This window comes from Paramormyrops kingsleyae, chromosome 19, assembly GCF_048594095.1.
Source record: "Paramormyrops kingsleyae isolate MSU_618 chromosome 19, PKINGS_0.4, whole genome shotgun sequence".
Classification (NCBI taxonomy): domain Eukaryota; kingdom Metazoa; phylum Chordata; class Actinopteri; order Osteoglossiformes; family Mormyridae; genus Paramormyrops; species Paramormyrops kingsleyae.
This window is the reverse complement of record NC_132815.1, coordinates 27,912,608-27,935,478: the sequence shown is the minus strand read 5'-3', so window position 1 is coordinate 27,935,478 and position 22,871 is coordinate 27,912,608. Positions and strand designations below refer to the sequence as shown.

At 39.9% G+C, this 22,871-nt stretch overlaps 1 protein-coding gene across 1 annotated transcript in view; it reads left to right on the top strand.

Annotated features, from left to right (window-relative positions):
- The window catches only part of LOC111841726 (uncharacterized), a 218,586-nt gene that overhangs the window by 28,363 nt on the left and 167,352 nt on the right, over positions 1-22,871 (top strand). Inside the window, exons 4-9 of the mRNA XM_072702643.1 lie at positions 2,417-2,530; positions 3,822-3,935; positions 13,052-13,127; positions 13,291-13,519; positions 13,695-15,543; positions 17,772-17,888. Coding sequence (XP_072558744.1) covers positions 2,417-2,530; positions 3,822-3,935; positions 13,052-13,127; positions 13,291-13,519; positions 13,695-15,543; positions 17,772-17,888 — 2,499 coding nt within the window. The remainder of the gene's footprint in view (positions 1-2,416; positions 2,531-3,821; positions 3,936-13,051; positions 13,128-13,290; positions 13,520-13,694; positions 15,544-17,771; positions 17,889-22,871) is intronic.

The window sequence follows — 22,871 nt, the reverse complement described above, 5'->3', positions numbered from 1 at the left end:
TATGCTACATATATATAATGCCGATTTGTATTAATTATTATTAGTATCACTGATGTTGTTATAATTCTTGTTGTTTGATGAGTGTTATGTTTCTTATGGTTGTTTGTATTCTGTATTCCCCTATACTTCATTTTTTTTCCATCCTGCCTACATTATTAGTGTTATTATTTCTGTATACCTTTTTTTTTCTTCCTTTCTCTCTCCCCCTCTCCCCATGGTGATTGATGTCTGTTATTGTTACGCTTGTTGTTTTTGTACCCCCCCTGTTTTTCTCCTTTTCCACGGTACTGGTGAGTTCGGAGCGGCCACAATCTTTACTCTTGAATGTAATGTAAAATAAAGTTGTCCTCCGAAGAGGGGGGGTGGTGGTGGGCAATAAAAAAAAAAAAAAAAAAAAAAAAAAAAAAAAAGAGAACTGATGGGGATGTTCTTTTAATTGTTATTCAAGCAATGTATGTCTCGTGACCAACTCACCATGAACACACTTCACCGATGATCTCACTCGCGGATAACTGGTTCTCTCTGCCCGACTCTAGCTGGATCAGCAGGTTGCAGGATGTGTGGAGCGTTATACACGAGTGTTGCCAACAGAGACGGTGTAGAGTGCCCTCTGGTGGAGAAACTATACAACGGCAACACTCGTGACATGGTTGAAGGGTGTTTCGTCCATTTTTATTTTATTTTTGAAATATTCATTTATCGGCCATTATAAATGCCGATACCGATAGTTTGGAAAATGCCTAATATCGGCCGATAATATCGGCCTGCCGATAAATCAGTCGGGCTCTAATGGGTAGTGAATAAGCTGGGGGCAGGGAAGGCCACAGGGATCTGTGGTATCCGGGGTGAACTTCTCCAGGCTGGTGGTAAGGCTGTCCTCCTGGTATTGCAGGCAATCTTTGCTTCCATGTGGTAGTCATGCGTCATCCCAACTGACTGTAAAACAGTCCCCATCTGGAAAGGGAAGGGTAATCGCCTGGATTGCAGCAACTACAAGGGAATAAAACTGCTCTCAGTGCCGGGTAAGGATCTTGCTAGGGTAATCCCTAACAGGATCCGTGATCACTTGCTTGCCTGTCAGCGACTGGAGCAGTCTGGTTTTATGCCTAAAAAGTCTACCATTGACCATATCCTTGCACTGAGGGTTGTCATCGAGCGCAAGCGTGAATATCGGTAGAGGTTCTTTGCAGCCTTTATCGATTTTCATAAAGCGTTTGATTCAGTTGATCGAGTTGCCCTGTGGGACATTCTGTGATTTCGCGGGATCCCCCTGAAGCTACTGGACATCATGGCTGGCCTGTACACTGGTACAATGAGTGCTGTGCAGAGTGGAGGGAGATCCTCTGCATTCTTCCTAGTTGATTCTACGGTTTGCCAGGGGGATGTTCTTGCTCCTACTCTTTTCAATGCATGTATGGATTGGGTGTTGGGCAGGGTCGTGGGGTCCAGTGGCTTTGGGGAGTCCGTTGGTGAAGAAAGATTTACTGATCTTGACTTTGCCAACAATGCTGTGATTTTAGCGTAGTCAATGGAGGCTCTGATTGGGGCTCTTGAGAGACTGAGCGACGAGTCTGAGTGTCTGGGATTGTGGGTGTCCTGGATAAAGTCAAGATCTAGGCATTTAACTACTTCTTAGGCACAGCCATCGGTAGTGTGCCTGTCTGCTGGGAGAATGTCGACCTTGTCGAGAGATTTACCTACCTTGGCAGCGACATTCATCTCTCTGGTGACTCTTTCTATGAAGTCAGCAGATGGATTGGAAGAACATGGGTGGTAATGAGCTTCCTGGAAAGAAGTTTGTGGCGTTCCTGATATCTTTGCAAGAGGCTGAAGGTCCAAGTCTTTAAAGTCCTGGTGCTAACTGACTTGCTGTATGGCTCTGAGACATTGACGCTATGCAGTGAACGGAGATGAAGACTGGACTCCTTCGGTACTGTGTCTCTTCGGAGAATCCTTGGGTACCACTGGTTTGATTTTGTGTCGAATGATCGGTTGCTAGAAGAATCCCAAATGAGGCACATTACCTGCATTGTGAGGGAATGTCAGTTATGGTACTATGCCCATGTACCGCATTTCCCTGAGGGTGATCCGGCTCGCAGGATCCTCATTGCTGAGGACCCAAGTGGCTGAACCAGGCCAAGGGGATGCCCAGGTAACACCTGGCTGCGGAGATGGACGGCCATTTCTGAAGGGTATATCTGCCTGGGGGATCGGCAGCTGGGATCCTGAGGAGTTTTGCTCTGTGGTGGGTGCAGCAATATGCTGCATCAGTGCATGCTCCCCAACCTGACCTGACCTGATCTTCTTCCTTGCTTTACGGGACTTCAGTCCTGCTTCTAGGAGCCTGTTACGAACTGTCCTAGCCCTGCACTTCACACCTGCACTTAATGTTTCCCATTCCTATTGCTGTTCACAGTGTCCTGATGAAGAGAGCAGACTCACCTGCACCCAGCAGTATTTCTATGAAGAGTGACCGGTCAAAGGAGAACCCACCTCTGTTCAGAGAGGGAAGTTTTCCAACCGATCAAAGGTAAACGTGGATTTGAACAATCACTGATTAAAACACTCAGACACTCAGTCAAAAAGCATATAGACACAAACAAGCTCTGAGGAAACTTTTGCAAAACCCATTGTGTTTTAGATTTTAAACAGAAGTTTTTTCTAAATAGCCTGACAGTGGCATCACTTTGCCTGCCATGTGATTTGAAACTTCAATATTTTAACCACAGACCCCTAGTCCTAACCTTCAAAGCCACACATCACCCACATTGTGAACAAAGATTTATGGTAAAATGATCAATGTAACACTGTACAAGTTATGTCTGTTTGGGTCTTCAGTTAGGCCAGAACATAAAAGCAGAAAAAAATCCTACTTAGAGATACCTCAGTGGCACTGGGCAACACTGTTGCTTCTACTCTTTGCAGTTGGAGATTTGAATCTTACCTCAGTTCTGTGTGTATGGAGTTTGCTTTTTCCTCCTGTGTTGTACAGGTTTCCTCCCACAGCCCATAGACATGCTGTTAAGCTGACTAGCATCTCTAAATTGCCCATATTGTATGTGTGACCTTTGATAGACAGGCATCCCATCTAGGGTGTACCCCTGTGTTATGTTTATGGGAATGGATGGTTTGGTTCTCCACTGCCATACAGATAACATGTAATCACGTGGAAAAATCTTTAGGGCAATTAATTCTATACAGTAAGGTATCCGTTCATACTAGACCAGCCAATGGACATTGTGGTTCCAGATATTGGCCTCACCTCCAGGCAGATCATCTCTCCTATCTGCTCTGGCCACATACAGTAAAGGGGTAGAGAGCAGGAAAAAAACACAACAGGAAAATAAAAATTAAAACAAGAAAAACAATAATCTAATGATTGAGTTCATAATGATGATATTAAGAATTTGAACTTGCATATAGGGGATTGTAATTTCAAGTGAGATAACTTTGAGTAATTTTTCCCACTTATGTGCTAACTTCAGCCTGTTTATGTAAATGCAATTTAATTTTGTAGTTTTCATAAAATGTCAATATAATGTTGGCTGATAAAAGAATGAAAAGTAAAGTTGAACAAATGTCATTTATGTCAACAAGTAAAACACAACACACTAATGATACGCATAGTTAATGTAAACCGTACAGTAGTATCTACCGTTTTGGTTTTTCTTTTCTACTCATACCCTCACTACCTTTTACAGCAGTGCCACCTAGTGGTACAAAGTAGTAATTATATAGAGATGACAGGACACAACAGTTTCTATATGTACAATAAGAGGATGAGGTTAACAGGAAGGCTTGCTTTCTGTTGCTGTTCACAGTCTCCTGATGAAGAGAGCAGACTCACCTGCACCCAGCAGTATTTCTATGAAGAGTGACCGGTCAAAGGACAACCCACCTCTGTTCAGAGAGGGAAGTTTTTCAACCGATCAAAGGTAAACGTGGATTTGAACAATCACTGATTAAAACACTCAGACACTCAGTCAAAAAGCATATAGACACAAACAAGCTATGAGGAAACTTTTGCAAAACCCATTGTCTTACCTCTGCTTTGTGAGGGTGAGAATGTGAGATTCTTAGACAGATTTTGCTGTGCTCTGATGTGTCTAAGTGCTGTGCAGTGATTGTTAAAATACATGTCTTCTTTATGTTGCAATTGTGACACGTTCTGGTATTACTCATGCAGTGGGAGCTACGGTGGTCCTGTAAACTCAGAGTATGTCAACATTAGCACAATGAGAAAACATAAAGAAAATGCAAAACCATTAAGAAAATGCAAAAACAAAAAGATGACGCAAAACCATCAAGAGAAATTAATTACTCAAATTAAATTTAAATTAATTAACTCTTCATGTGTTGCAGTTTGTGTATGTGGTGCTTTGTGCCTTAAGCTAGAGAGTAGTAGCAGTAGTAGTAGATGGACCATTAGGGCTTTGTGGTATATGATATATTTGTAGTATGCCATATATTTTCAAAACAAGATAGAGGATGACACAATACCGTTTATATCGATTTCTCATGTGTTATAATAAGGCCTTTATTAAAGATTTTGAATAAAGACCAAAAGTACTCCTTCCTGGTTCTAAGCAATGTAAAAGCTTTGGTAGTGATGTTGCACCAGATCCCAGAGTCACAGCTACAATCAGACCAAGGTATGTTTCCCAAAAACTCCTGTTAGCAACTTACATTGTTGGACACATTCATTTGCCTGGTTCCAGTATATGACTGTGTTTACAGGTGATAAACTGATTAATATTTTTGCATTTTAAAGGCCTGATTATGTAGTTAATAATGTAGACATAGTAATCGTGTTATTAAAAACACATGTAAGCACCTTAATTGGGTCATAGCATGTAAACACAGTCATAATTAGCTAACACACACCACAGATCTCCCTCACTTTGTGACTGGGGAAACTGCATGTTCCTCTTCCATATGTTCTGTAGAACTGGGCAATATGGAGCAAAAACCATATTGGTACAGTGGTACCTCAAAACTCAAATTTAATCCGTTCAGAACTCCGGATCGAATCCTAAAAAGTTGGAGTTGTGATAAATTTTCCCCATAAGAAATAATGGAAAACCAATTAATTGGTTCCCAGCCCCAAAAACATTACACCTAAATATGTTTTTTTTTTTAGCATTTAAACACAAAATGAACCGGATAAAACAAGAAGAGCATATACTGTACTAAACACATCTAAGCACATTTATCAAATTTTTTATTCAATCATTATTTTTTAAAGTAAGAAAATAAGTGTATCCAAACAATGTGTCCTGCCCCTATCGTCTGCTTCTTCCGTGTGCCACGCCCCCTCGTTAACTCCGTGTGAAATCCCCGTGTGATCAGCTGTTTCAGGTTGTTGTCATTAGCCCTCTGTATTTAGTCCGCGTTTCAGTTTGTTTCCCCAGTCCGGTCATTGTATTGTCCGTCTGCGTTTTGCCTGCCTTACCTGTAATTAAACCCCGTATTCCCCGATACCCTGACGTCTGCCCCTTTGTCTCCCCTCCGTCCCCGCTGAGCACGACAATATTATCATAATTAAAAGTATTAATGATTTATTATTAATATTAAAATAATGAATAAGAAATCTTTATTTTTAAATGTATTTTATTATATAATAATAATTACTGTTACTGTCTATCATTGTCTAAATGTATTTTTACTGTCTAAATATATGTACACATGAACATATTCCAGGGCTGCAAGGATTGCTGGGATTGCTGCGAGAGTGGTGTTGAGCTGCAGCGATTGTTTGGGATTGTTTTTTGGAGTGTTTTGAGTGTTTGTGTGCTTTACCTGTTTACGTGGGTGGCTGTTTATTTCTATTTATTGTTCTTATTTCGGTCGGCGTGAGTGCTTGTCTGTCCTGTCTGTTAATTAACAGCGCGATTATTACCGACAGAGAGCTGCGGGTGTCGCGTGAGCGGCGTTTTTTCTGTCCGCGTTTAAACTCCGTAACAAACACCCGCGGGGCGATAATAACTAACAATATCTAACGTCGGTATCGCTACCCAGCGCCGGAAAAGGACAGTTGTTCCTGAACTTTGCTCGGTCGCCAGTCGGGGCCGGGAGGACATTTTCCACTTTTTTCCCGCTCCGGCAGTAGCCTGCTGTGAGGGGGGTTTTGTGGTTTTTCTACCTCCCAAGAGCAACTTCGATTTCGCCTTGTTTTTAGTTCATACTTGGTTCAGGCAGAAGTTCTTCTGGTAAGTAGTAGTAAATTTATCAGGCTTAAAATTTTAAATAAAATAATAATTGAGTTCCGTTTTAACACAAGTAATAAATTATTTTAGTGTACTCCGCACGTTACTGCATTTATTGTTACGCAAATTAATCTTTATAGTTAAATACACTATATAAATTTACTGGGCTGGGAGTACGGGGTCATAGTGAGTTAGTTAATTATGGGGCCAGCTCAGTGTTGCGTTTGCAAGATGTTTGCCCTTCTGGACGTTAGTGTCCAGTCGGACTTCATCTGCAAGCGATGTAAGCTAGTGGACTCACTCATGGTCAAGGTTCGCGACCTTGAGGAGCAACTGGCTCTCATCCAATGCAACAGTGAGTTAGATGAGCTAGTTGATACGCCGTTTAGGGAGATGGTGTGTACGCCACTAGCGGGGGGGAGGGAGAATGAAGAGCAGAGAGGTCGAGAGAGCTGGGTGACCGTAGGTCGTAGACGCAGGAAAAGGCGTACACACGTTACAGAGGCGGCATCACCTGAGGTGTCTGTGTCTAACAGGTTTCAGGTGCTTCCAGCTTTAGAGCCGGAAGGGACTGGGGAGGCAGGTGGGCCCTTGGGCACTGAGGAGCCCCCTCCCCCGAGAATGAGGGAGGTTGTGGTAGTGGGGGATTCAATTATTAGGGGAGTAGACAGTTATGTGTGCACGCGTGATAGAGGGTCCCGTACGGTGTCTTGCCTGCCTGGTGCCCAGGTAGGAGACCTTCCAGATCGTGTGGACAAGCTTTTGGCCCCAGCTGGGGTGGATCCAGTTGTCGTGGTGCATGTTGGCACCAACGACATAGGCAAGGGTAGAAGGGCTGTTCTGCAGGATAAATTTAGAGAAGTCGCCAATAAGCTTAGAAGCAGAACGTCCATGGTGGTATTTTCTGAAATACTCCCCGTGCCACGCGCAAGTCAGGCTAAGTTAGCTGAGATAAGGAGATTAAATGCGTGGCTAAAAGGATGGTGTAGGAAAGAGGGGTTTAGGTTTATGGGGCACTGGAGGACCTTCTGGAACAGGTGGGACCTGTTCAAGCCGGATGGGTTGCATCTGAACCGGAGGGGAACCAGTGTACTGGGAAGGCATATTTGTAGAGTAGTTGAGGAATGTTTAAACTAGGGACCGGCGGGGCAGGGAGGTTAGTTAAGTATGTAACTGGGGGGAAACGGAAAGCCCCAAAAAATCATATTATAAGTAGGCACTGTAATAGTCCTACCCTTTGTTGTCTGTATTTAAACGCCAGGAGTATTAGGAATAAAATTCATCATTTAGAGGCTCTTATCTCATCGGACTCTTATGATATTATAGCAATAACTGAAACGTGGTTGAGTGATAAGGATGGACAAGAATATAATATGGATGGTTACACATTGTTCCGTAAAGACCGTATAGGTAAGAAGGGAGGTGGTGTTGCAGTATATGTAAAGGAAAACTTGCAGGCACGGGAGCTTACTGATATAAGTAAAAGTACGGAAGCTATATGGGTAAAATTAGATGCTACAAGCCTAATTGTCGGTGTTTGTTACAGAGCACCCAATGTAGCTGCTGAGGAAAGCAGATTATGTATACAGTGATATTAGGATTATGAGCAATAAAAATGATGTGGTAGTTATGGGTGATTTTAATCTACCGGGGATGCAGTGGGACATTGTTGCTGGCTCTTCTGAAAATGAACTTGAGATGGTGGAATTAGTACAGGATTGTTTTTTTACTCAGTTTGTTAACACCCCTACCAGGGGAGATGCCATTCTTGATCTTGTTTTGTCTAATAACCAGGACAGGATTGGTAAATTAGACGTTTTAGAACCACTTGACAGTAGCGATCATAACATGGTTAAATTTGAGGTTAAGTTTAGTGCCCGAAGAGCAAAGTCCAAATCAAAAATATATAATGTTAGGAAGGCTAACTTCAATTGTATGAGATTAAAACTAGAAACTGTGAACTGGATGGAGTTAAATAACAAAACTGTTGAAGAGGCATGGGAATTTTTTAAAAGCACATTATTGCAAGTGCAAGAGGACTTCATACCTGTTTCCAGCAAGAATAAATCTAGGAAATTGCAACCTAGGTGGTTTAATAGGGAAATAAAGTATAAAGTAAGGAGGAAAAGGGCTTTGTTCCAGAGATGGAAAATAACTGATGATGACATAATAAAGCAAGAGTATCTAAATCTACAGGCTGAATTAAAAAATGACATTAGATGAGCTAAAAGGAATGTCGAAAGGAAGATCGCATTGGAGGCTAAGGATGACGTTAAAAGTTTCTTCCAGTATTTTAACTCTAAAAGAGCTCTAAAAGCTGAAATTACTAATCTGCAGGATAGTAAGGGTCTTATAATTGAAAACGACATTGACATAGTAAATGAGTTCAATGATAGTTTTGCACGGGTATTCACTGTTGAGGACACTAGTAACTTACCAGTTCTTATTACTAATCCAACATCGTCTATAACTAATATATATATAACTGAAGCTGATGTTTTGCAAAGCCTAGCTAAGCTCAAAATAAATAAATCACAGGGCCCTGATGGCATCTTACCTATAGTGTTAAAAGAGATGAGGGATATTATTTGCCGACCCTTAACAAAAATCAAGGGTCAAAAATCCTTATCTGAAGGTGTGGTACCTTCTGATTGGAAGCATGCCAACATAACGCCCATTTTCAAAAAAGGGGATAGAAGTAATTTGTCAAACTATAGGCCAATCAGTCTAACTTGTATAACTGGTAAAGTTATGGAGGCTATAATCAAAGAGAAAATGGTAGATTACCTGGACTCAAATAACATTTTGAGGGATAGCCAGCATGGATTTAGGAGAGGTAGATCCTGTTTAACAAATCTGTTGGAGTTTTTTGAGGAAGCTACTCAGGAAGTTGATGATAAGAAGGCCTATGATGTCATCTACTTAGATTTCCAAAAGGCTTTTGATGTTGTTCCCCAGAAGAGGCTCTCACTTAAACTCAAAGCGACAGGTATTTTAGGAACTGTAGCGACCTGGATTGATAACTGGTTAACGGATAGGAAGCAGCGAGTAGTTATAAGAGGCTCAATGTCACAGTGGGCCTGCATTCATAGTGGGGTACCACAGGGTTCAATTTTAGGACCCCTTTTGTTCCTAATTTACATAAATGATATAGACACCAATATATACAGTAAACTGGTGAAATTTGCAGATGACACCAAGGTGGGTGGTGTAGCAGATACTGAACTAGCGGCTCAGCAGCTACAGCGGGATCTAAATTTAATTAGTGACTGGGCTGACACCTGGCAGATGAAATTTAACATAGACAAATGTAAGGTACTCCATGTAGGGAGCAGAAATATAAAGTACAGGTATTTTATGGGACCTACTGAAATAAAGGTAGCTGATTATGAGAAAGACCTTGGTGTGTATGTTGATGCTTCCATGTCTCATTCTCGCCAGTGCGGGGAAGCAATAAAAAAGGCCAATAGGATGTTGGGGTATATCTCCAGGTGTGTGGAGTTTAAATCAAGGGAGGTAATGCTAAGATTATACAATTCATTGGTGAGACCTCACCTAGAATATTGTGTACAGGTTTGGTCACCATATCTTAAAAAGGACATAGCGGCCTTAGAAAAGGTGCAGCGTAGGGCCACAAGAATGATTCCTGGTCTTAGAGGAATGTCATACGAGGAAAGGTTATTTGAGCTAAATCTGTTCAGCCTCAAGCAAAGGAGACTGAGGGGGGACATGATCCAGGTCTATAAGATTCTAACAGGTTTGGATGCTGTTCAACCGAATAGTTACTTCAGCATTAGTTCAAATACAAGAACTCGTGGCCATAGGTGGAAATTAGCGGGAGAACATTTCAAACTGGATTTAAGGAAGCACTTCTTTACACAGCGTGTAGTCAGAGTATGGAATAGTCTTCCTGATAACGTAGTGCAAGCTGAATCCTTGGGTTCCTTTAAATCAGAGCTAGATAAGATTTTAACAACTCTGAGCTATTAGTTAAGTTCTCCCCAAGCGAGCTCGATGGGCCGAATGGCCTCCTCTCGTTTGTATAGTTCTTATGTTCTTATGTATTTAGCTAGTGTAAACATGCAGGATGCTATTACAGCGAATGCGAGGCGGAGACTGAAGCGTTACCCTTTGTTTCCGTTGAGGGACGTGCCACGTGACTCATTTCCCCGCGCATACAAGTTATCTTAGGTCAGCGTTCACGGTTTGACTTCTGAGATTCAGATCGAGCTCTAGGTCATTTTTTTCTAACTGGTTAGTTCGACTTTCGAGTTCTAATGAGTTAGAGTACTGAGGAACCACTGTATGTTGTATATGTCAGATTTTTGTTAAGTTTGTAATTCGACATGAAAGTATAGACATTACAAAATGCAGTTTGGAACACTTGCAGAAACATTATAAAAGTACATAGTAAGCAATGGTGGCAGTTTGTTTTGATCCCAGATATCTGATCACCAAAGTCTTGGCTACATGAAGATGACTAAATGGTGTAGTTGCAACATTCAGTTGAATAAATAAATAAGAAAAAGCTAACTCATGCCTCTATTTCTGGCTCCTTTCAGGTATTTTTTTTTTTAATTGGTTGGTTCGACTTTTAAGAAATTCAAGTTCTAATGAGTTGGAGAACTGAAATGAAGATTTCATTAAGTGTGTTAAATGTACAGCTTTAAATATAAACCACATGTAATATATAACAAACAGTTTAAGTAAAACAATGTGTGGGCTTCTTTCCTTGTTTGCAAATATACAAATTTTCAGCAAAGACATTTTATTTATTCCGAATACAAGTCTCAAAATAAAAAATCAATGTATGCCTGTATCTCTTGCATGGGTTAAATAAAGCAGCCACAACATAAAAGTGAATCACTCAACTATGTCCACCAACAGACTAATTTTTGTCCGTTCATGACACTGCTCTCAAAACATAAGATGGAGCTTTTTTCTGTTCATAATCTAAATCTAAATCCTTTTTCACTCGTGGGTAAGTGTTTTCTGAATTTGTTGCCCGTCGACACTAAACAACTACAGTACCATAGATATTGGTGTTAGAAGCACGGTATCGAGAGTTGAATACTGCCCCCCGTGGAATGGAGCACATCCATTTTGAAAATCGCAAAACATTAAGGAAACACAACACATTTAAAAATTAAATTTGCTTAATTTTTGTCTTGATATTTTTGTGATGTCTTTTTTTTTTCTTCATTTTTTTGAATTGTGTTAGTGTTGACATGCTCTTGGCTTTCATAAACAGATTCATAACAAATAATAATGCATTCATAAAGCATTATAAACATATTATGTGTCATGAATGCTTTATGAAGCTCTCATCAATAATGCACTATAGATAACTTTATAATGCAGTACAAAGCATCCTTAATGCATATACCGACCATTTAATTAAGGATGCTTTGTACTGCATTATAAAGTTATATATATATATATTAGGGCTGTCAAAATTAACGGGTTAACGCAGATTAATCCATCATCATGATTAATCTGATTAAAATTTTTAATGCAATTAACTCATCTGCAGCGCAGAATGACTCAAAATCCCTGAAATGGGTTGAATGTCTCTGTCAACCCATTTTGGGTAGTTTTGGTGCGTTCCATTTGCCCTCGGAACTCGTATTCCGAGTCGGATTCCGGAGTTTTGAAGCCGGAAGTGACGACATGCGTGCTCCCGTTTCTTGGAGATCCGAGAAATATCTCGGAGCAGCACAGAGGATCCCGAGTTCAGAATCCGAGATGGCTGCGCCCTTTATCAACAGAAGGGAAAGTTGTAGTTCTATACTGTTTAAGCACTACTGGCTCATTAAATCGGTCACACACACTATACCGTCCAACTTATCTGTGGACGTGTTGCTACGGAGTTTTATACGTAAAGCACCGCGCGTAATGTGTTATCAACTGATATTGCCAACAATGGCAATTAACCGGGCTAGAATTGGATTTCATGATTAGTCAGATTATTTGTCAGATTTACGGTAGTTCGGGCTAATTGTAAGTGAACGAAGATAAAGACCATTTAAACTGAGGTACCTTAAATCCGACAAGTTGTCCGGCTAAGCAAAGAATCTTGCTTTTTGATATGGGTCCATGGTATTGTGCTTCTGTGGCAGATGGAATGCATCTGACTCATGTTCAAGATGTTAAGTACACATATATTGCCTTTTTTCTTGTCTGTTTTCTCATGAAAAATGAAATGTGATTAAAATAGATTAAAAATTAATGATATTTAATCATGATTAATCGAAATTAATCCAGAGAAACCCTGTGATTAATCTGATTCAAAATTTTAATCGTTTGACAGCACTAATATATATATATATATATATATATATATATGCATTTTTATATTTATAGCCATGTTTATAATGTTTTATGAATGCATTATAATACATTATGAATGTGTTTATAAATTACTAAACACTTAAGTGTTACCGAAATTTTTCCACAATGTCTCAACTGCAGAGGCTAAATACGTAGCACTCGGAGGACAAACAGCCAAACAGCTTCTAGCCAAAGCACAGTTTGAAAGACTGCAAAAAAAGCTGGGTCTTGGACAAGAAGTGTATCTGTAAATTAAGTGTAGTAATTGACAGGTACAAGAGTAAAAATACAGTACAGTTTTTCTGTGCATTTGGTCTCCTGGCCAAAAAGGGAGATTTGAAGGGGTGGAGCCATGATGCTTGAGTGCCACAAGAGGGAGCTGTGTGGCTGAATCCGTGTAATGGTGGTGTTCTTTCCCCTGTGCTTGTTAATGGAATAAAAATACAAATTCCACTGTTCAAGAATACTCTCATGTTTTTAGAGAATTCATCAGATTTGAGGTCTTTATGTTTCAGTCTTATGCACAGAGACCCAATGGAACAACGCAGTTCAGATCTGCATGATAAATTGGGTTTATCATCCATATTGAAGGTATGTATTTATTGCTGATATATATTTTATCTGTATGTGAATTAGCTTACATGTTATATAGCTGCACAATAAGAAATAAATCATGTTAAAGGAAAAATATTGAAAACTGCTATGAAAAGGTGTGGTGCAAGTAGAAATAATTAACTGCGACTTTTTCTTTTAGTCATTAGAAGAAAATGCTATAAAGTTCCTAAAGAATGAGCTGAAGAAGATCACAAAGTATCTAGAGGAGAGTTACACAGAAGTTTCTGAGCCTCAGCTGGATGAGGACAATGACCTGGACAGTGATGATCAGATGCAAAAGACCTGTGGTAAAGCAGGAGCTTTGAAGGTCATACTGTACATACTGTGGACCATGAAGCAAAATGATCTTGCAAACAGACTGGAGAAGAGTAAGAGCTTTATGTGAATCTGTATATGTAAATGCAGTTTCTGTAAAAACGTGTGTGATAAAACTTTAAATTTCACATTTATCAATTTATTGCATAATTTAGTTTATACCTGTTGGAAAAGAAACATTCCTCCTCATACCGGTCAGGGTATTTGTACATTTTCCTTTCATTTCAGTGGACCTCCTGTTGCAATGTCAGTACAGAATAAAATGTGACCTGAAGAAGAAGTTTGAGTTTTTGTTTGAAGGGAAAGCTAAGGAAGGACACCCAACACTTCTCAATGAGATTTACACAGAACTCTACATAAATGAAGGTGGAACTGGAGGAGTCAATGATCAACATGAAGTGAGACTGATTGAAACAGCATCCAAGAAAAGTGTAACAGAAGATACTACAGTCAAGTGCAATGATATATTTAAACCCTTATGTGGGCAGAAGACACCTATCAGAGCCGTACTCACTAAAGGGGTTGCAGGTATTGGGAAATCAGTCTCTGTGCAGAAATTCATTCTTGACTGGGCAGAAGGAAAAGCAAACCAGGATATTTGCTTGATATTTGCTCTACCATTCCGGGACCTGAATTTGATTAAGGATGAATACAGTCTGATTGAATTGCTTTGGCATTTTGTCCCAGAACTGAAATCACTTGATTCTGCTGAACTATGTAGTTGCAAAGTCTTGATCATCTTTGATGGTCTGGATGAGTGTCGCCTTCCTTTAGATTTTCAGAAGAATGAGAGCTGGTTTGATGTAACAAAGAAAACATCACTGGATGTGTTGTTGACTAACCTCATTAAGGGGAATCTGCTTCCATCTGCTCGCCTCTGGATAACCTCCCGGCCAGCAGCAGCCAATCAGATACCTCCTGAGTGTATCCACCAGGTGACAGAGATACGAGGGTTCAATGATCCCCAGAAGGAGGAATATTTCAGGAAGAAATTTAGTGATCAGAGCCTGGCTAGCAAGATTATCACACATGTGAAATCATCAAAGAGCCTCTTCATCATGTGCCACATACCTGTGTTCTGCTGGATTTCAGCCACTGTTCTTGAAATACTTTTTAGTGAGACTGACAACAGAGAAATCCCAAAAACTCTGACTGAAATGTACACACACTTCCTGATCTTTCAGACGAGTTTAAAAAATGACAGATATATGAACAATCAAGAAAATGAGAGAAATATAATTAAATACATACAACTGAATAAAGATGCCCTCTTGAATTCGGTAAGCTGGCTTTTCTCATTATTAAAAAAGGCGGTCTCATATTTGACAGGAACAAGACTGTTTGGTGAGCATAATGAATATATTGAATCCAACAGCAAATTCCTTCATTATCTTGGTAAACTGGCTTACTACAACTTTGAGAAAGGCAATCTCATATTTTATGAGCAGGATTTGAAAGAGAATGACATTGATGTCAGTGAAGCTTCAGTTTACTCTGGAGTGTGCACAGAAGTCTTTAAAGAGGAATTTGGATTGTATCAGGAGAAGGTGTACTGCTTTGTACATCTGAGCATTCAGGAGTATCTCGCTGCTTTTTATGTGTTCCAATCCAACTCACCAGCTGACCTGCTGAAGACTACAGTGGATCAAGCATTAGAGAGCAAGAATGGACACTTGGACCTCTACCTCCGCTTCCTCCTTGGTCTCTCAGTAGACTCCAATAAGACTCTGTTACAAAAGCTCCTGGGAAAGACAAGAACCAGCTCACATAACATTACAGAAACAGCCCAGTACATCAAGGACAAAATAAAACAGAATTTATCTCCAGAAAGGACCATCAATCTGTTCCATTGTCTGAATGAACTGAATGATAATTCCTTAGTAGATGAAGTACAGAACTACCTGAATTCAGGAAGCCTTTCAGCAGAAGATCTCTCACCTGCCCAGTGGTCAGCTCTGGCCTTTGTGTTACTGATGTCAGATGAGGAGCTGGATGTGTTTGATCTGAAGAAATACATCAGATCTAATGAAGGTCTTCGGAGGCTGCTGCCAGTGGTCAAGAAATCTAGGACAGCCCTGTAAGTGATTCTGCATACATGTCTTTTGCTAAATAAGCATTAAAAATTAAATTAAATTTTAATTAAATGATACTTTATCCCCATGGGGAAATTCTCTTTTCGCCTTCCCCTTCCAGCTCTCCATGACACACACAGACACGTGTAGGTGAGAGTAAGCTTAGCAGCGAAGATCAGCCACATGCAGCGGCACCCATGGAGCTGGGGGTTAAGGACCTTGCTCAAGGGCCCACAGACATGACCATTCATGATTCCTGATTATTCATGATAGTTTATAATTGTGATGTTAAAGGATTTATATCTTAGAGAAACACTGAGGGTTCCTAAGTGGTTTGTGAGTATTATTGTTAGCAGATGTGTTCATATGATAGCGCCCAGAGCTGGGAGCTTTGTGAAGACTGATGTCTCTGGTGGATCAGTGGTGCCCTCTGGTACCTATACTGTAGCTGTACTTTGCTGACTATTTGAAAACATCCTAAAAAACCACATTTTCCCACACCAATGAGCATCAGCCTCTGTTAGCCACCAAGGAAGATGTAACATGGCGTGTGGAGCCCTTTTGTTTTCACTAACATGCCTTTAGTGTTAATAACAGCAGTGAATCTAATGCCTTAAACCAAAAAGCTGTAATATTCCTAATAAAATTACTGCAATGTCATGAAATTGTCAAGCTGAAAAGTTTTGAAATGCAATCTGTATTTTATAAAATGATGGATTAATAAACATAGTCTATATAAAAAATATATGGTTTCAAAAACCATAACCATAATCATTAGGGACCTTGGTGATCTCATGTACATACAGTAGAAGTTTCCTGTAAAAAGCAATATTTTTTATACCTCCTTAATTTAATTTTTTTTTATACCTCCTAAATTTAAAAATTAATTGTAAAATGTGCTAAATATTACATAAACCCCACTGCAATAAACACAAAGTTAAACAAATAGGCTAATGCATTCAGCTTCTACTTACAGTCCATACATATCTATAGTGTTTTTTTTTGCCCAACTCCTGCACACATATACCGACTGCATTTTACACAGGTGCCTTTAGTTTTATGTACGTTTTCTCAGTGGCAAACGAGGAATACAAAATGAAAGTATATTAGTTTGTCACTGGGGCTGTACCTTACATCTCTGTGCAGAAATGGACTCCCCAACATACAAAGAACATTAATGGTACCCCCAATGGTACAAAAATGTTCCGGAGTCTGTTTCTGTACCTAAAAAGTACAATTGCTTACAACTAAGGGTACAACTGGCAGCAAAGGTACAAATTGGTACCCTTTTTTCTGACAGTGCACTGCATGAAATATACTTTTGAAAGTTTTTGGTATGATGTGTGGCTCTTCAAGGACTTTCTGATGGTCAGAAGATTGCCAGTTCAAATCTCCTGGCCACCAGTGGGCTGATGCAAATTAGCCCCTGAGCAGGGCTATTACCTATTACCCAGGGCTATTGCTTCAGGGGTACTGGACTCTGGCCAACCCTGTAATATGATCACCAGGATTGCTTTCACCTGCATGTGTGTCTCATAGAGAAAGATCAGAGAAGTGAAAACATGATTTCAATATGGGGGTGAATAAAGTATCACTATTACTCCACAAGAAACCCTAGAAAGGGTCAGCTGTAGTGCTGATCATTGAGCCACACTGCTACTCAGGGCCTAGTTTCTCAATACCTTCTTAATGCTATGTCATTCGTAAGTTATATGTCAAAAGATAGAACTTTAAAAAGGCTTCGAGAAACTCACCCCAGAGCTTTATAAAAATACTTGTGCATATATAAAAGCGTCTCAGGGTTTCTCACCCTTTAAGGTCCTTAAAAAGCACTCTGGGTTCGGCTGGGGAGTTTCAATTGAAAACAATCTGTATTTTTGACTAGGAAAGGGAAAATTACAAAACAACTGATATCTTTATATTTCTTAGTCAATTAATGTATTTTAAGGAATGTTCACTCATTCCCTCATTCAAACTGGCTCTGTAAGACAAAAGCTGCTTATTTGAGTAGGTTGATGCAGTAACTCAATATTCTGCACATTAAGCTTTTTGTATTTGCAGTTTATGCCTCATGTTTTACTTAAAAATAAAAAGGTTTATTTTCATGTTTCATATAAGTAAAATTACTTGTGTGTAGAATATATACCCATGTGTCTTAATATGTTTCATTTTCTAGACTAAACAGCTGTAATCTCACAGAGACATGCTGTGAAGCTTTGGCTTTAACTCTCAGATCAAACCCCTCATGCCTGAGAGAGCTGGACTTGAGTGATAATGACCTGCAGGATTCTGGAGTGAAGCTGATCTCTGCTGGACTGGGGAATGAACACTGTAAAGTGGAAATACTGAGGTCAGTCTTATTTGATTGTCCATCTTTTTCATGTTTGAAATGGCTCAAGTATTAAATCATATTATAATAAATTCATTACACTGTAGTTCTAAACATTTTCTGTTGCTTTATAATTTCAGAGAAATGTAGCTTTATTTACTTTCCCAAGCCTTCAGTTATGGAAATAGTAACTGGGTACTGACAAAGATTTTAACAGGTGCATAATTTTCTGAAATATAGTCATTATAGAAATACAAGTAAAATTAATAGAGTCACTTGATGTCCTGGGTATGACGTTAAACTGCATCCGGCCCTGCAAGGGGTTGGTGGCGGGATTGGCACTCCAGCCACTGTAAAACAACTCTCAATTAAATTCAGTTAAAGAAGTACAATTAAATTAAAACAAGCTAGATACTCTTCTGCTCTTCGCAGGAGTAGCTCTGCTGCAGTCGCCCACAGAAAGGCTGCACACACCATGAAAGGGATGGGGGAAAGCCTTCGGGAGCCCCATCCCTGGACGAGTTGAAATCATCAGAGCGCTAATAGGGTCAGGCCTGTTGGGGATTGGGGCTGGTGAGGTGCTGAGGCATCTAGTTTGAGGCCACCCATCTGGGTAGGCATGTGGAACATCTTGTCTATCCGGCAAGATGACAATCTTCCTCTGCTGTCGGGGGAGCTTCGTAAACTCCAAGTTTTGGTGGCAGCACTCTCTGAGGTACGCAGACTGGGGAGTGGCCAGATCTCTGTAGGTGGGTATGCCTACTTTTTGTCTGGTCGGTCAGACAGCTGCCATACTCAAGGAGTAGCTGTTGCTGTAGTGGATTGGCTCCTTCAGATGTTGTCTCAATATCAATGAGCGTATCATGAGATTCAGACGAAGGCACTCCTTGGGTGTCTTGTCTGTTGTCTCAGTGTACACTGACCATGGTGAGTGATGTCTTGTTGAGGGAGACATTTTACTCGCAACTTTGCTTGGTGGTTGATGGGTGCCCACAAGTTGACACTCCTCTGGTCATGGGTGACTTCAATGCGACCACTGGCACTGACAGGGCTAACTATGAAGATTGTGTCAGTCCCTATGGGTCTGGAGACTGGGGTGAAAGTGGTTCCATGTTCCTTGACTTTGCGAAAGGTTAGGAGCTGCGGGTCGCTGGATCCTGGTTCCAATGCACCGAGCTGCATCGGTGGACTTGATACTACAATACTGGTGGTGCAGTGAAGGACATCGATCACATCCTCGTGGGCAGACGCTGGAGGCTCCAGCAGAATCCTAGGGACTACAGAAGTGCCCAGTTTGTGAATTCTGACCACAGACTTGTTGTTGTTACTCTGAAGATTCAGCATAGATCCAGTAGGCTACCACCTACTAGGAGAATGAGGCTGGACTGTGGTCTAGTGAGGAATCGAAGCATTATGCACATCTGAATCTGTTCTTAGGTGACTTGCAGTCAGGGCAGGTGATTAAACAGTCCATACTGCAGTTGTGACCCGCTGGTCCGGCTACTTAGAGCAGTTGTTTAAAGCTGACCATCCAGCTAAGATGTTGGACATCTCTGGGTCCACGGTTATCGAAGTTGATCATCCGATCAACTGTGAACCACCCAATCTCACTGAGATTGCAATGGTGGTGAATCAGCTGGGGGTAGAGAAGACCACAGATGATTTTGCGCTGTTGTCCGAGACGCCCATTTTACCTGTGTTACCGACAGCCATTTTACTTGTGTTACACCTTGTTTCCATGGCAACCCAGAGCTATTCTGACACCATTCTGTCACGGCCACGAAATATGGCCAGTTTTTTGGACCGTGTATCTGCTTGGGGGATCGCCGGCCGAGATCCTTAGGAGTGTCACTGTATGGTGGCTGTGGCAACATGCTGCATCAGCACATGCTCCCCAACCTGACCTGACCTGACCTTGATTAAAATATGAGGTGGCTACACAACTTTATATTACTGTTTTGCTCAACATTCCATATGCAAAACATACACAGCATTAAAATTCAGAACATCGTTATAGTGGGATATCACATCTGTAAGCTCCCTATAGTTTTCTTTGTTGTCAGAGTTTTCAGTGTCATCATGTCCCCTAAATGGCAGCTCCTGTTGACCCAAGAAATAAATCACATCAATCAGCCTTTTCAGAATCTCATGGTTCTTCATCACTTTGTCATTGTGTTCATAAACCATGCAGCTCTGCCTCTAAAATCTGCCTGTGAACTCTCAATGTCTGTGCTAAGCTTGGGGGAATTTTACTATGGAGGAGCCCCCCGCCATTTCCGTGAATTTTATTGTGGGCACCCCCTCCCACCTTTCATCAGCAAGATTTTAAAATTCCAGGATTAAAAAAATGGATTAAACTTACTTGTTGGTGTTACTTAAATAAATTATGTTGATGCAATGTAAATGTATTAGTTTATATGCATATTTTTTTGAATTAACTAAATTGAATAAACTTTTTGAAAAAAGTTACTTTGAATGAATTCAGTGAATCACGGACAGTGGTTCCAGACAACTAGAATGAGTATTTTTTTAATGAAGCATTCTTTTTAAGTTGATGCATTCATTTTGTGTTATGAGAACAGAACATAACTGAGTTATTCTCACTAAATTTTCTCATGTCTAATCAAACCAATTCAACTGGTTGCTAGACTGAAAAACACTAAGTATTTATCAGAACTGAGCAAAGGTGACAGCTCCCCTAGTGGTTATACAGGTGCATTTTCCCTGGAGTCGATATATTGGGTGGAGGCCTCATTGCTTTACACTATTACTTGGGACAGATGAACAAATGAAATCATTTTGCTAATTTAATATTCAGAATTTCTCTAGGCTTAATATTTAGAAATTCAAGCATAATATTTATAAGCCCACCACGATTGAGGATGGGATGTCACAGATATTAGTCTCTACCTGTTTTTATTATTTGGTTGTCAGAGTTAATTGTTCCATGTTTGATAGGTCTGTGTGCATGTGTGTAATTCATTTTTTTTATTTTAGACCACAAAATCAGGCATTTTTCACCAATTGTAAAGGGGGAAATAGGAAGCAGTTTGTTTTGCATTCATTGGGGTCTAGAGAAATCTGAAAACACTGCATTCTGTTTGAATGGAGGTGGGTTGAGTTGTAGGTGTGCTATTTGTTATTGGTCAGGTATATTATTATTATTATTATTATTATTATTATTAGCAGTGGTAATAATAGTAGTAGCAGTGGTAGCAGTAGGAGTAGGGGGTCTTCCACAATGTAAGATTTATTAGTTAGCTGGGTTAACTTAAGTTATAAGTCATGAATAGACAACAATTCTGGTGGTTTTGCCTATTCTGGCAGTGTATTGTCCAGAGTAGCGTCTGTGTGTTTTTTCTCTCGTGAATAGCACTCCGGCTGCTATGGTATTCCATTGGACCTTTTTGTTTTGTGAAAATTTGAACTACTCCTATAATTATGTAATGATATCGAAGACAAATATTTCTCATAATGAATGGAAGCATTTTAGAAATCATAATAAGCTAACCAAAGCCGCGGTGGCAGTAAAACACCGTTAAGCTGGATGCCGACCACCATAAAAGAAAAAGGTGACGAGAACCAATGGCGTGCCTTGAGTAGCTTACGTGATGAATTCTGGAAGAGTTGAAAAAAGGTTTTTGGATTATTTTATGCAATTATTCAGATTAATTAACGCAAATCCTTCATTCAGTGGTGTAGTGGAGGGTAAATGCACATAAACGCCGTTTACACACCTTTTAAATTTACAAAACAGCGTTTTACTCTTTGAGATCACTAATGTTAAGGATATGAATAGTTACCCACCGTTTGTATTGCTGTGCATATAGTTTACCCACCTTAAATTTCTTGTTACCACTACACCATTGCTTAATTTCTTCATGATAGAAATTTATAGTAATATATCAAATGTTGTAGTACTCAAGACCAGTTTTTGAAGGTTGTCTGGGAAAGATGTCAACAAAATTGGCTATTATCAAATGTGGCTACATTTACCCTACCATTCTATTAGGGGGGCGCGCCAAGTTAATTTTATTTAATTTTATATTTCTATGTAGCGCCAGATCACAACAGAAGTCATTTAAACCAAAAGTAAGGTAAGAGTCAGAAAGACCAAGTGTGTGTTCAGCTTACACCACCAGAGTTTGTTGGTCTTCAGGAACAATCAGAGCTGGGCCTACATAAAATTTGCATAAAAAGTGAAAAGGCCATGTTGGTTAAAATCTTTCTCATGATGGTAGGTTAATTAAACACAGCAGCTGACTACCCAGATGAGTTCACATGAATGCACATTAAAATTGGACAGATATGGGCCACCGATTTTTTTTTACCTGTGTGGCACCATATGAGCCTGCAGTCTGGGAAGAGGTGGAGTGACAGTGATTAACACTCTGTGGTGTCAATTGAACACTATAAGAGTTAATAAAGTTTAACACTATAAAATAACAATCACTACATTTTGCAAAATGTTAAATGTAAGAGATTGGTGAGAAACATACAAACACCATGCAGTGTTAATTTAACACTGCATGTGCATTGTTAGAGGATGTTATATTTATTTTTATGTCAGCTTTCCAGAACTCCTGGCCATCTTCTCTTTCTGACTTTCACTCCAAATTATTTTATTTCCTACTATCACGTGATCACAGGTCAGTAGACTGCCATTGCTGCTAGTCTGTCCTTTTCATACAGAATGAACTTAATTTATTTAGCTAATTACTAGTGAATAGATGGCTGTTGAACGGTATTCATCACTTAATATCTGGATTATATTCTGTCGAATAGGATGTTAGATAACTTGGATACTATGCAAACATCATATACTCTGTGTACAAAGCTATATGGTATACTACACCTGTGCTGCACCTGTGCTGACTAAATAGCCAAGATACTTTACATAAGAGAGAGAGAGTACATGTCAAAATGATGATGAAATGACAGTAAATTAAATACATGAATGAGAAACATAAATATTTATCATTATCAAGTATTATGAGTATTATA